The 14439-nt window shown below is 29.1% G+C and overlaps 2 protein-coding genes across 6 annotated transcripts in view; both read left to right on the top strand.

The window, feature by feature from the left end:
- The window catches only part of LOC107449100 (cGMP-specific 3',5'-cyclic phosphodiesterase), a 308625-nt gene that overhangs the window by 241267 nt on the left and 52919 nt on the right, over positions 1-14439 (top strand). The gene's annotated exons all lie outside the window — the stretch shown is intronic.
- Positions 641-2278, top strand: LOC147814267 (THAP domain-containing protein 2-like). The gene is made up of 2 exons (XM_087160035.1): positions 641-825; positions 1942-2278. Exons 1-2 carry the CDS (start codon positions 782-784, stop codon positions 2135-2137), a joined length of 240 nt encoding a protein of 79 aa, XP_087016161.1. The 5' UTR covers positions 641-781; the 3' UTR covers positions 2138-2278.

The following is a 14439-nucleotide window of genomic DNA, read 5'->3' as shown; positions in this document are numbered from 1 at the left end:
AGTCCAAGAACACATTTTGAAAACCGCAACGTCATAGATGAAAGTACGTCGAAATTCCTTGAACACAATTCCAAAAGCAAAATCGAGAGCTCCTAGGGAAAAAAATTTGTTTCTTCGTTAAGATGAATACGTAAATTAACACCGATAGCGAAGGAGAAGTTTATGCCGATTCTTTGAGTTGTAAACCATTCCGGGGTGTGATTATTCATCGACGATAAAATGCTTCGCTTTCCGGAAGGGATGAGGGTTTCAAATCGAAAACTTTTTAACGTCTAATGCAGATTTTCTCAGCTCTCTAGTAGTGCTTATCACCTTTAGAATGTAAACACAACATGCAGCATACACAAATGCAAAGTCGATGTTCGTTAAGTTCCACTGGGCGTCATTTACATAAACAAAAAGTTTGATGATCGAAGAATTTATTTTTTGTTGAAGATACTGGATGAATTATTAATTGCAGAGTTGCAGAAGAATTTGACTAAATAAATTTTCGACTGTCCATGCGAATGAGATATTCGATATTTTTGATGTACCCATAGAGTAAAGAGTATAGGTAGAGTTGACATGAGAAAGTAGCAGTGAAGCCGTCACTGTAACCGGTCGGCCATATTGGTTTATGCAAAACGTTCGAATGCTGCTGTCTTCTGCGCGTTGAAATTGCTGATATCAATGTTATTTTTTATTGTTTTTTTTTATTTCTCTTTAACGATTTTCTTTATTTTACCTTTTAAACATTGAATTAGTTATATTTTGCTTGTAAAAATGACAAGCTGTGTTGCATATGGCTGTACGAATCGATGGACTGCCTGGAATTACATTTCATAGGTAAGTGTAAATTCAATTCTCTTATTCATTTTCTAATTTAGTATTTTTAAATTCTGTTCTTACAATAAACTGTATCTTTAATGTCAGAAGACAAAAGATTTTTTTTCTTCTTCTTAACTATTAGGTATTCATTTCAAACCCAACCTTGATTCTTATCAATTTTTATTGAAATGAATCAAAATAGAATTTCTAAGTGGCTTATAGAATATCAAAACTATAAAACTAATTATAGATAAGATAATGTGATTTCGTTTACTTTTATACTGCTTAATTGACAATTAATATGGCATAATTATAGTATCAATAAGTAGAATGTGTTATTCGAATTAGTGAGAATGGTTAAAAGTATTTATTTTATTTGCTACAATATTTTATGCTTTTATGAAATTTAATCTATGATGAAGAGTTTCTCAAATCATTTTGTGTGTTTTTCTGCTATTTACTGTTATTGATCATTATTTGGTAATCTAAACATTAAAAATAAGCACTGCTGCTTTTTCAATTGTAATTCCGAACTGTTGCTCTGCTATTAAGTGGAATTTAAAAATATGATCGTAATGTCTAGTTTGTCAACAATTTGATTTTTATTCAACTGCTATTTTATTTATGACCACTCTTGCCCTGATGAATGACATAAAATTTTTTGAGAGTTTTTAACACACAAACATAATTTAAAAAATCCACCCAAATTGTTACTTTTTTTCACTTTTATAACCTTGGTGGAAACCTTTCCATAAATTTTAGAATAGAAAATCCAGTGAACTATAGAAACTGGCAAAAATCAGCCATACTCTCATTTTGCGAACTACTTCAGTTCGTACATTTTATTGATAATTAATATGCATTTAGGTCAATGAAATAAATTAAAAGTTTCAGTTGTGGGTAATCTATATTGGATTAGTGGGTTTTAGTTGAGAATAATAGACTGAAAACAGACTATTTGTGCTACTGCATTTATTTTTTTGAAATTATCGACTGGATTAACTGTAATTATCAAAATTTTAATAAAGTTGTTTCTAATTGCTAATTATAAATCTTTTGAGTCGGTTGTTTAAAAGACTTAAATAATTAACGAGTTTTTATGTTCATGCTTTTAAGTTGGAATTTTATTTGCAGTTTTCCTAAAGATGAAAAACGTAAACAGTTATGGATCAAAGCTGTGAGACGAGTTAATTGGAAACCTTCTTCGTGTAGTAAATTGTGTAATGAGCATTTCTCAGAAGATATGATTGATAGAACAATAAATCTGCTTGATGGTCTTACATATTCATTGATTAAAAAAAAATTTGTGAACAAAAACTCTTATTGTTAAATAATTTAAATATTAATTTACTCTAATAACTATTAAACTATTTATAATTTTCAATATTATTGCAAAAACCATTTACAAGATAGTGACAAATTAAAGTATTAATTCAAATTTTTTAAAAAATGTATGAAATGTTTTTCACAACTCTTATTAAAATTCAATTATTTTCAAAAAATGACAATGCTTCAATTGAGGGATATAATTTATGAAGGGAAAGTTTTTCTTCTAAAATTAATAAATGAATGAAAAAATTGTTAACAATAAAGTTACGTTTTTTTAAATTTTTGTTTTTTGTGTACTTTAAAATGTGTGTATAAATAAGTGTATATTTTTAAATTCTTATCACTTGTAATACATTTAATGCAATATTTTACTGTCGAATAGCCAACATATATTATTCATATTTGTGAGTGAAGAATTATTATTCTTGACTAATAAACTCTGATAGTACTTACTTTAATGATGATATATTGATGGAAATTGATGGTATATAATGTAAAAATAAATAAAATTATTTATTTTTCTTTTATGTCTGTGTATTTTTTAAGAATAAAATATGAAATTCATTTTCATGAACTGAGAAAAAGAATTTAAAGTTCAGTGTTATTCTAGTGAATAAAGGAAATGTATAAAATAAATATAATAATGTTTAGCTTTTAATTCAAGTTTTTTAATAATTATCAAATGTTTTTTTACAACTTTTATTAAAGTATTAAAATTCAATTATTTTTCTATGAGGATTCAATCAACAAAAAATGACTGCTTCAATTGAGGGATATAATTTATGAAAGGGAAAGTTTGTCTTCCAAAATTAATAAATGCATGAAAAAATTACTAACAAAAAACTTTTTTTCTTTCTTTTTTAAGCATTAAATAAAAAATAACAGTTTAAAATAAAAAGCGTTTTAATTTAAACTATTTTTTTTTTTCATTTATGTGTCAAAAAAATAAATCTACATACATAAAATATTAGATTATTTGGCATAAAAATGATTAAATTTAATCTTTAGTTATGTTATTTTTATAAATATTAAATTGTAATAAATGAGGAGCGTGTTACTAAAAGCAATAAAAAAATTAAGCTTTGCTTGACATTTAAAAACTTCCATTTTTTAGCCATGCAACCATAGGTTACAATGAATGCTTTGCATAATCCAAGATGGCCGACAGTTACTTCAGTTTCTACTCATAGGAGGGTGGGAAATGTCATCTCTACTTATACTCTTAACTCTATGGATGTACCCTCTTCCGAAGTTGATTTATTTAATTTCAAATGAGAGATATTCCATATTTTTGATATACCGTACCCCCTTCCCGACAGTTCAATCCTGGCGACTTATAACGTCGTTGCCGAGTGGAAGGATTAAAACAGGTCTTAGGCCGGGAAGGAGGGTACAAAATTTATTTATTAATTATTAGACAGAGGCAGTCATGAAAGTGTGTAAAAGTGTAAGCAAAAAGTTGCGCTCCTTGGTTATATGTTAGGGAAAATCTTGCAAAGTAAAATCCGTAAAATGTTTCAATTTAGGGAAAGAGGGAAATCTAAGAAATTGTAGTTGGTTTGTGAAATAGGTCGATAGTTTCTCACAGAGAGTAAAGGGAAAAATGTCCTTCTTTTAATTAAATGCATGCTTGAGCCAAAAATAGATTTAAGAACAGGATGTGGCTTTTTAAAGTTTGAGAAAGAATTTCGATTAGAATAATTTATTAGGATAACATAAAAAGATCAATTTTTTATTTTATAACCGTCGTTGAACAGCCGACCCAATTTCATGGGTTTACGACTACTTACGTTCAACTCCGTAGCCTTGTAATTTTGAACCAATCCAGAAGACAAGGAAACTCCTGGATCAGTACCCCCAGAGGTATTGATTTGTTGTGGGAACATGGAGGACTTTGAGACTCGACAGATTTAACGTGTATCAGTCACCATTTACTACACGGGGAGTCTTCGGCCGGCGAAGATCGAACCCACGACCTCTTGGATATGGGCCCAGCGCCCTACCGACCAGGCTATTCCGGCCCTATAATAACACGACGAGGATGGGATTCGAACCCACGCGGGCAGAGCCCAATGGATTAGCAGCTTTTTATGCAGCTTTTGAAGCTTTTTATGTTACACACACACACACGCACACGTACACGCACACACACGCACACACACACATATATATATATAATAATAATAATAAATACCATTTAGTGTATAAAATATATAATTACTGTAATTTTATAAATGGTCTTGTTAATAAGATAATGGTTACATAATAATATTTCAACTTAGGAAAGCAGATTTTGTGATAGAATGAGAAGTAATAAAAGAGAAGTAATTTTACTTGTTAGCAATATATAGCGTTAACTTTACATGATGATAACAGTTCAAATTGGGACGATTTTTTTTCTCTTTTTAAATTCTTCGATAAAATGAATATTTAAAATACTGCATCTAATCTCTCTCTGTTTTTCATAATTTCATTTTTTTATTTTCTGTTATTTTTGCCATCAAGTTTATTTTGAGCTTATAAAAAGATGATCTCGAGAGATAGAGAGAAATATTCCTACAGATAGAATTACATCTAATTTATTATCAAAAATAGCTGTACGGCACAAACCTTATTATGTACTCCATGTAGGCGATATGAAATATATTAAAAAATAACAAAGAGTGAAAAATATTTCTGAGGGATTTAGAACGATCTTCTGGTATCGAGAACCCCGCATTTCTTTCATTCACATGAGAAGATAAGAGAATAAGAGTAATTCACATGAGAGAAAAAGAAACATTATTATAAGTAAGAAACTATTTTGCCCAGTAAAATTCTGAAGAAAATTGATTAATAGTTAAATAGTTAATAGTTAAAAAGTTTAATAGTTAAAAAATAATTTAAACTAAATAACGATACATTTATTGGCGAAAATTAATACCTCATTAAGTATAGCGGTTTGTAAATAATTTAGTTTCTCATTTATATGAGTTTATCTTGCAATTGCCATGTTTTGTTTCATTAATTCTATGTTAAGGGTATATAAAATATTACTAATTGTCAAATTAAGTAGATTCTAATGTACAATTCGTAAAATAAAAAACGGAGCACTTTAAATAACTTTTGATAGGATGATCGGTTCTTTACGTTCTAGGACTCAATCTTATGAATTCGAAGAGGTGATCTCAAATATATTAGAGCATAAGATATTTTAAGTTAGGCAATGAGAAACAAAAACGTACTTTCTCTGAATAAACATACTTCTTTTTACAACGTTCTCGATTTCCGATCTCCACAAAATATAGGTGGCAGCCGCAATCTAGGAAATATGGTACCAATAGGATTTGGTCAGGAGAGTGCTCCAAGGTTTGAACCCCTTAATGTTAATTTGACTTATTGCGCATTTTACTATATCTCGAGAACTTTTTAAGCAAATCGAAAACATTTTCACACACTTTATTAAATTCATTTATCCGAAAATTATGCGAAAAGTTAAATTAAGCAAAATTTAACTTTTGGTAAATATTTATTATTTTATTTAGTAGTAGTCTAAGCGCATTTGAATAGTAAGGTACATAATATTTTTACATCATTATAAGGAATGTAATTTTAAATGGCAAGATACAAAATTTAAGCGAAATCGAAGAACTTGTGTTTTTGGAATCAGAAATCCGAAACGGTCGGAAAAAAGACACGTTTCTTCAGAGGTACAATAGTGTGACTGATTTCGTAACTTAAAATATTGACTGAATTAAATAATTACCATATTTGAGATCACCCCTTCGTATCATTAAGATTGACGACTAGAACTTGAGGATCCGATCATTAGATCATAAGTTATTCATTGTGGACCGGTTATTCTTTGTGCACTTTCTCTATTCAAAAATATATATATAAATTATGAAAACATTAAAATACATTGAATAATAATAATAAAAATATCATACGCTACCTTTAATACATAACAAGTTAAGAAAAAATGAATTAATAAAAAAAATAATCGGGATAGTAAATTCGGGATAGACAAATCGGGATAGATAAATTCACTTTTATTGAAAATTGATATCCCGATTAGGACATCAATTAGAGGTATGAACTTCGTGAACGATATCATTTGATATTGGAGGGGAGAAGAGTTTCCAAGAATGATAACGATATTTTTGAACACCTCCAACTAAAAAAAAAAAGAAGTTATTTTTCATATTTCCTCGTAGTGTCGAAAACTGGACGAGGCAAGTTAGCTTTTACAAAGGCGTGTTATTGATGAGATACGAAATAAAAAAATTGAAATCATTATAATCTGATTTTACATAACTCATGAAGTAAGATAACATCTTAGAAAGGGCGATTTGTATGCGTTTCAAATTAATTTATTATTATTATTATTTTAGCAATACGAAGGTCATGATCGCTTTAATATTGACTGCAACTTGATGTCCAATGCCGAGTGTATAATACCAAACATTAATGGTATAAAAAAACGGAATATCAGTTATGAGTACAAAAGAATATGTAACTGCCTAATATACATTAAAAAATGAACAGCAGAAGTAAGTGTTATGTCAGGAATAAATATTTGATTCACTATTGAATGCGCTACACACTTGTAAAATTTCTTACGTTAAAATCTAGTAATTGATTTGATTTTCATAACTTATAAATAATATAACTATTAATTATTAATTAACATAATGATTGGGTTGGAATCTAAGCTTCCGGTGTTATTTTTAAATTTTAACATTAAATATGTGATTAATTATTGCAAGATGTTTTGCTCCAATGGACTCTATGTTTTATTTCGCGTTAATTTATGTAAATTTTCCTTTCATGAAATTATAAATTCGAGTTGAGAAAAATTAGCATTTTCGTCACCTACTAATATTTGCTTCTAATCAAGGTTCTAAATCCACAAAAACTGTTCGTGACATTTGTGCTGCGTATGGAGAAGACTCCAAAATTGAAAGAACTGTTCTTGATTGGTATGTCAAGATTGAAAATGCAAATTATGACCTCAAATACCCATCCCGCTCTTACCGTCCAGTTGAGTTACTTAAAGAGATATTTAATCAATATCAATAGCGTGCAAATTGGCGTCAAACGACAAGTGACTTGGCTGCGGAAATAGAAAAGCCTTACAATTTATGACAATTAAAAAAAAAAGAAAAAGAAGGCGGGAACTTAGAATCTTATCCACTATTTTAAAACGAACGAGATTATCCGCCGTCATTGTTGTTTTCGTTTGCCGCCAATGTGGGAAACATATCATGTTTTAGAAATAAAGACACGGATTACAGTGAGCATTTCTTGCGACTTTCGCATTTGAATGTACTAAAATGTTTTGTTCGAATACAGTTTACCGGGTGTTTCATAATTGAATGATTTTTTTTAAAAAAAAATCAATGGAGCGGAAGAACATAGAATCAAGGTGATCACTCGACTGTGGGTGTGGTGGTGTAAACCCCCCCCCCCCATTATTTTGATTATATATTTTATGAGTTAAAATGATTTTAAAGAAATTGAATTAAAATAATAGAAAAATAAAATTGAAGCAAAAAGGCATTGGAATGCGCACAACTGAGAACGTGATAGATTAAAACTGCTATGCAACAATATATATTAGATTTAAAAAAGAAAAAAAATATCGAAGTTTATTTTAACTATTTAAAAAAAAGTACTTTTTTAAACGAGTTGATAAATAAATCCCTGTATACAAATATAAATCTTTTCAAATAGATTATTTCTTCGAAAAAATCTACATTTCCTTTAACAGCCTTGAATTTAAATATCAATACAATCCATTAGGGCCTGCGCTAAGGACTTGTAATTATTGACCAGCATATAAGACAAATATCAAATGTTTTAGCCATTTTTTGAAATTCTTATCCAAAAGCAAAATCTAAAACTTTTTTATGACTGGTTTTTTGCCGTTAGAAAGCTTCAAATAAAAATAACTATTAATTGAATTATTTTCATAAAATTCAAATTCAAATCGAGAGTTATTTTGCAGTTGGAGAGGAGTAAACAAGCAATGATTGGGAAAGAAATAGGAATAGAATTGGGTTATATTTTGATAACCTCTTAGACTAGAGGGCAGTATTATAAGGATAAAACTGAAATAAAGAAATGCTATTGTCATGTTACTAATATGTTATTGTTACGAAAAAACACATTTTCTGCTAAAATAGTTGGATGATAATATGCATCTTGCTACCACTTAATCTGTTTTATTGGACACAAACTGAAGGAAAAAATTTCCTCACGTAATATCGCGTGATCTGGCAACGGAAGTATTAATCTATATTTTACCGTAGTTGGTCTCACACTTCCGTAATCTCTCTTGTTGCCAATGCTTACAGTCGCTGGACTTATTATACTTCTAATTGGCTATACGACGTATTTAAAGGAAATTACTGTAATAGAATGAAATATGCAGGGTTTGTTCAAAAAGGTTCCTTTTCACTTTTTTTCCGAATCGAGGAGAATATATATATTTCTATTTTCGGTAGAAAAATCTTTCGCCAAAATACAATTCTTTTCACCGAATCGGGGATTTTATCACATTTGGCAAGGTGGCGAATGCTTAGCGCAGGCCCTGTATCCTCAAAAATAATACTTTGAACTTTCAGAATTAATACTTATATCATTAAAGAGATGCTATAGTTTTACGTATCATAATGCCCCTCCTGATAGTAAGTTTCAAAGTAAGATGCGCTAGTGTCAGTGGAGATCGCAATATTAATATTAATTATCAAATAATTACCGAGCGTGCGTACTTATTTCATATCTTAAGTGTGGGATGATACAAAATACTGTTAAATTTCTTAAAATTCACTAACTCGCATAACGAGGTTTTTTTACAGCCGGATTAAATTTATATTTAAAGAATGTATTTTATTTTCAATTTTACGGCTTAGTCAGGCTTATCTTCAGTCCTATTGTTTATTTTTGTACATTGCTCATCGAATGTAATGACTGAAAAACCCGGTTAAGCAGACAATGAACGTCTAGAATGAGTAAATACTTCAAAAAATCCATTATTTGATTTTTTAAATATTAAAAAAAGTTCACATTTTATTAAGTACTAATATGGAGCCAACCTTGTCGAAAAAGGTGTTAAAATTTGAAAAGATCTATACATCAATATGCAGTTCTCGAAGCCTAAAGTTTCCTTTTCCCGTAATAGAATTTTTCAATGTTCTCGCAACTTAAAAATGTTTTTGCTTTATTGTAATGAAAATATTTCGGATACACTTTGATGTCCCTTAAGTAATTTTAAATGCATTTGAAACATGTTTTTCGAAGAAATTTTTGGTGGCCAAATAAAAGTTCTGTCTCTAGAAGCGTTATAACTTTATATGGTTACAATTCCTATGAAAGGAACTTCTTAAATATCAACAATAAAAATAATACTCCTGGCTATGACTTCGTAGCAATTTTTTTTTCTAAAGCTTTCTACACAGACTTCTACCAATGCAAAAATTTAAAAATGATCGAATAAAAATTGCACTTTTTTTGCAGTTTACGATCATTGTCACTTAGAAACAATTAGTTAATCTTCCAATAATTAAAAATAAAAACAGATACTAATGCAACTAAGATAAACGTTCGCAGTTTTATGCTGTCCTGACGTATATTGTAATGTGTTATATGAGTCAGTTTTCTTGAGTATTGAGTTCTCATGGATATAATTTTTATATCACTTACACTAAGTTGTTACTTGTAATGATATTTCTGAGTCATAGATGTAAAAGTTTTTCTACACATCGTAAAATCAATTTTAGTTTCTATAATTCCACAGTATCAATTGTAATTTGATGTATCCTTTCGGAAAATAGTTTGGGTTATTGAACGCAATTATATTGGAAGATATATATTTGTAAAAGATCTCAATTTCAGTTTTCACTTTAATATTACTTTGCTTTTCTATTTAATTGAAACTTTATGAATCCTTATTATTCAGAATTGTTTGATGCGTGTTAAACTTTTCCCTGATATTATTATTCTGTTTCTTTTCTTAAAGCAGCGTTCGCCATTTTTTTTTTCAGTCATGGAACCCTAGCCGATCAAATTTAGTTTGACGGAATCCTGACTTTTAAATAAGCAGGTGTGGTTTTGCTAACCAAAAAAAAAAAAAAAAAACTACAATTTAAATTGTAAGCATTTAATGTGAAGAATGAAATTTTTATGTTGTTTCATCAATAACTGTCTTAAAATTTATATTTTGGCAGGTTTTATGTTTTATGTTAGGCAGCGACTCTTAATCTATTAGTGTTTGACGTATATATGAATCAAAATGAATGAAATAGCCTTAATTGTGGTGGTTATAAATGTTATAATCGACGAGAATGGTTTTCGGAAAAAAATAATTATTTATTCTTGAATTTTGTTACTTAATTGAATATCCTTATAGTAATTTATTCAATGTACTGTTATTGGAAAAAATATTTTTATTCTTTTTCATTGTTATTTATTTAAATAATTTCATAAAAATAACCCAAACAGCTAATAAATAATAGTTTATTGATTCGATGCAAACCTATCATAGGCTTCAAAAATCCTATCTGGTTATAAAGAGAAAAAAAAGAATCCTAACTCACGGATTCCCTTTGACCTTTCCATGGCACCCTAGGGTTCTACAGAACACTTTTTGGTAACCGTCTCTTGTCTTTTATTTCTTAAATTAAGTTTTTAAATCATTCTTAATCGAATTTTCATTAAATTAAACCAATATTTGTTTCTTATGACATTTTTTAAAAAGCTGTTTTTTCTTCACAATCAATGTAACGACTAACTTAATTAACTCATTAATTCATTGTCGCGACTAATTCGAAAACAAAATATATTTATAACTCTTTATTCTTTATTTCTTACCGCAAAAATATTTCAATTACATGGTTATACCAATTCTCACAGTCTTTTCAGCGATTAGCTTTCTTCAAATTATTTTCGAATTTTATAGATTATGGGAGGTTGGCTATTTTATCTTTCGATAAATCGCCAACCACGGATCTCTTCCCGAGCTCTTAACTACCCGTTGGCAACAATCCACTTACTTTTAATTGAGAATTATTAGCGATCGGACTAGAGGGCCTCTCAGTCCCAACCGTTGAATTTTTATCGTGATAGAAATTCTTGATGCTAAGAGAATGATTCTCTTGATCCCTTTTTTTAGAAACTTCTGTATTTCATTATTTCTAAGCATGGCAATATTCTCTTAATAATAAATAAATTTTTCGCAAATGAATTTGTTTATATTTCTGGGATAAATATCCCTTCATAATAAAATTAAAATGTATCTTCCACAGACAAAAATTCTACTTTTCTACGAAGAAACTGCATCCACGACACAGTAAAGAATTTGGACTAAACTGCTATAAAAATATTCCATTTCTTTTGATTAGTAAATAACTATAAAGATTCCGTCCATCAATATTTACGACACAAAAAGTTATGTAACAAAATGTAGATCATTGAATATTATGTTTAATATTTTCCTCAATCAAAGTAAATTCATCTATCTTTTTTGAGATGACTATCTCCACATTAATTGCAGATAATGACACTAACATATATGCGTAATGACAAAAAAATTATCTCAAAATTCTTTTCCCTAATTTAACACTATGAAAGATGGATTAGTTTGCCTTCTGGTGTCTTTATTTTCATTTATGTCAAATAAATGCCGAAAAAAATGTGTCATAATATATTTTTTTTGCTTTTGTTTAATGAAAATTAATTACGTAACGTGACGGTTCTATATTTTTTTTTTACTTACAACGATTTCTATTGTACTTCATGATGGATGACTGAATTCGCTTTAAGATGCTTTGTCAAAACATGCTTAGAAATCTTTTTTTCTTAAAAAAAAAGGTGAAAAGGAAGAAAAATGATCACACGCATTTCTTTTATGCATCTAAAACCTAATCAAATCAAAATACAAGTACTAAGAATATATACAAGAAATGTTTATGCATATTTTAAAATCTCATTCATGTTCTCAACATATAGTGAAATGTTGAGAACAAAATTTGAAGGAAAAAAAAATGTTTGTAAATAAACAAGTGGCCACCTCACAAGGTCGAGGAGAGTTGGCCATCCGGTATAGGTGAAAAAAGGGATGTTAAAATAGTGATTTATATAGTTTTTATACCGTTTTTTTTATACAGTTAACCATGAAAAGCATACGATTAATTGAAGAAAATAAATTTTATCCTGGAAAAATAAGTGAACTGTATCTAATAAACAAATTCTAATTATTATGTTTTATCCAAAACTTTCGAAAACATTTTGCATTATCTTTTTATGGGTTTTGAAAAAATATACATGCTTCATGAAGCTATTGCATATTATGCCATTGCTTTTACTGAGTACTTGTTTGTCACGTTTTTTATCACTTTTAAATTTTTTAAGACCTTAAAAGTCTCTATATCAGTATATGAAAGAATGGTCATCACTCCTCGATTTTATGTGGTCATTTCTCTTAAAATTGAATTTGAGAGGGCCACTGAAATGATTGTGTCACTCTGACCTCACATTCCGGCTTTACTTTATATTCAGTAATAAATATTTGAGTATATATTAGCCTTAACACTCTTATCGCGAAGGACGATATATATCGTCATTTACGGGAAATTACTGTGCACCAGCGACGAGATGTCTCGTCTTTTAATTTAATTTTAGAGCTGAAAGTTGAACTGATAGCGCAAAGGATAGAAAAAAAACCTCGCTATTGCCTTTTAAAAGTGTTAAAGATCCAACTAGTTTGAAAAAATATAATACTAAAAAATAACAAAATAGTTAATTCACGAAAAACAAAATCTTTTGAATAACAAAAATATTAAAACTTTATTACTTTTTGCTGTTACAAAAAAACAACTAGTCTAAATTAATAAACAAATTTAACTATTTCCTGTGAAGCTGCATTTGCCGCAATCTATTATCAAATATCGGAGATGCTTGGATTGACTATCTAACTTAGACTTACTCGATACTTTTTAACAAATATCACATCATCTGGTGTTCAAGGTCATGATTTATTCGAAAATGATAAGGAAGAAAATTTTATAAGTTTAAACAAAATATCAGGCAACCAAAGCACCTGAGCCTTCTATTTATTCTACGTCATTCTTAATGATCATGAATAGCAACCATTGAAAATTAGTTCTACTCGAATTGACTTTATAAGTCTTCTAAATTGCCATTAGGGAACAATGCTAATCATTCAATAGGTAGCTATTTTTTTCACTTGAAATTAGTATCTTAGATCGAATCATTTAAAGTGGCCTGAAATGTAATTCCTAAATGTTTGACGCATTGAATGAAAGAGCTTTCGACTAACAAAAGGTTTTATACTGTCGTGTTTCTGATGGGTGTGTCGGAAAAAGTTAGGGGAAGTCAGCGGTTCATGAACAAGGTCATTTCAGCAAGATTTATACGCTGTTTATCTTTGTTTGTAAACAGTACTGCGGCTTCAATATTTGAACAAGGATCTCTTTTATGTAATTCATGTTTTATGCAAAACTCAATGGCAACACTTAGGGCATCGTCGTAAATCAACGTTACTATATCTCCGTACTTAATGTTATATAATATTCTTTACAAACTAAGAGAATATTTGCAAATGGTAAAGTATTTTTGTATTTTAATTTTTTTAAAAGTATGAATCGGATACAGTGCTGTCGTCAGATTTTACACGGAAATTTATTGCGAGTTACAGAATTAATTGGGCTTGTAAAACAAATGAAGCAAATTACGTCAAACATGAGTGATATTTTCTAAATTATGTGGGAAAAAAATTTGTTTTCCTAAGTTTTAGTCTGCTGCAGGAAAGAATTCCTTTTTAAAAAAAATTGAGTTCCATTACAAAATTTAAGGTGTTAAGGTTGATTTTAGGTATATTTGAAGTTCACTTCAAAAACTACCTAAAAATATCAACCTCCTAAGGTTAGGAAGTTGTTTTATTCACACTTCAAGTTGCTCTGTGGTTGGTATAAATCAACCTTAGAATAGTCAGCTTGAAAATGTTGTTTTTGAGGTGTGTAGGCTATTTCTTCTACACTTTAAGCAAATTTAAATATTTGAGGTGTGAACATTTTCACCTCATTTCAACTAAATGTATTGTTGAGCCATATATGAGGTGTGATAGAGGTTGAAATTGAGACTTATTGTTAAGGTCACTTTTTGGTGCAAAACATAACCACTTTTTACACATTAAGTGTAATTTTTTACACCTATAAACCTCAAAACAACAACAAATACACCTTATTTTTGTAAGGATTCGTAGTTATATTTTATGACTATAGTATTTCTTAATTCTCATTA

The sequence above is a fragment of the Parasteatoda tepidariorum genome, chromosome 3 (assembly GCF_982258835.1).
Source record: "Parasteatoda tepidariorum strain Cologne lab strain chromosome 3, Ptep-v5.0, whole genome shotgun sequence".
NCBI classification, from domain to species: Eukaryota; Metazoa; Arthropoda; class Arachnida; order Araneae; family Theridiidae; genus Parasteatoda; species Parasteatoda tepidariorum.
The sequence above is the reverse complement of the archived record's forward strand: the minus strand, read 5'-3'. Positions and strand labels throughout refer to the sequence as shown.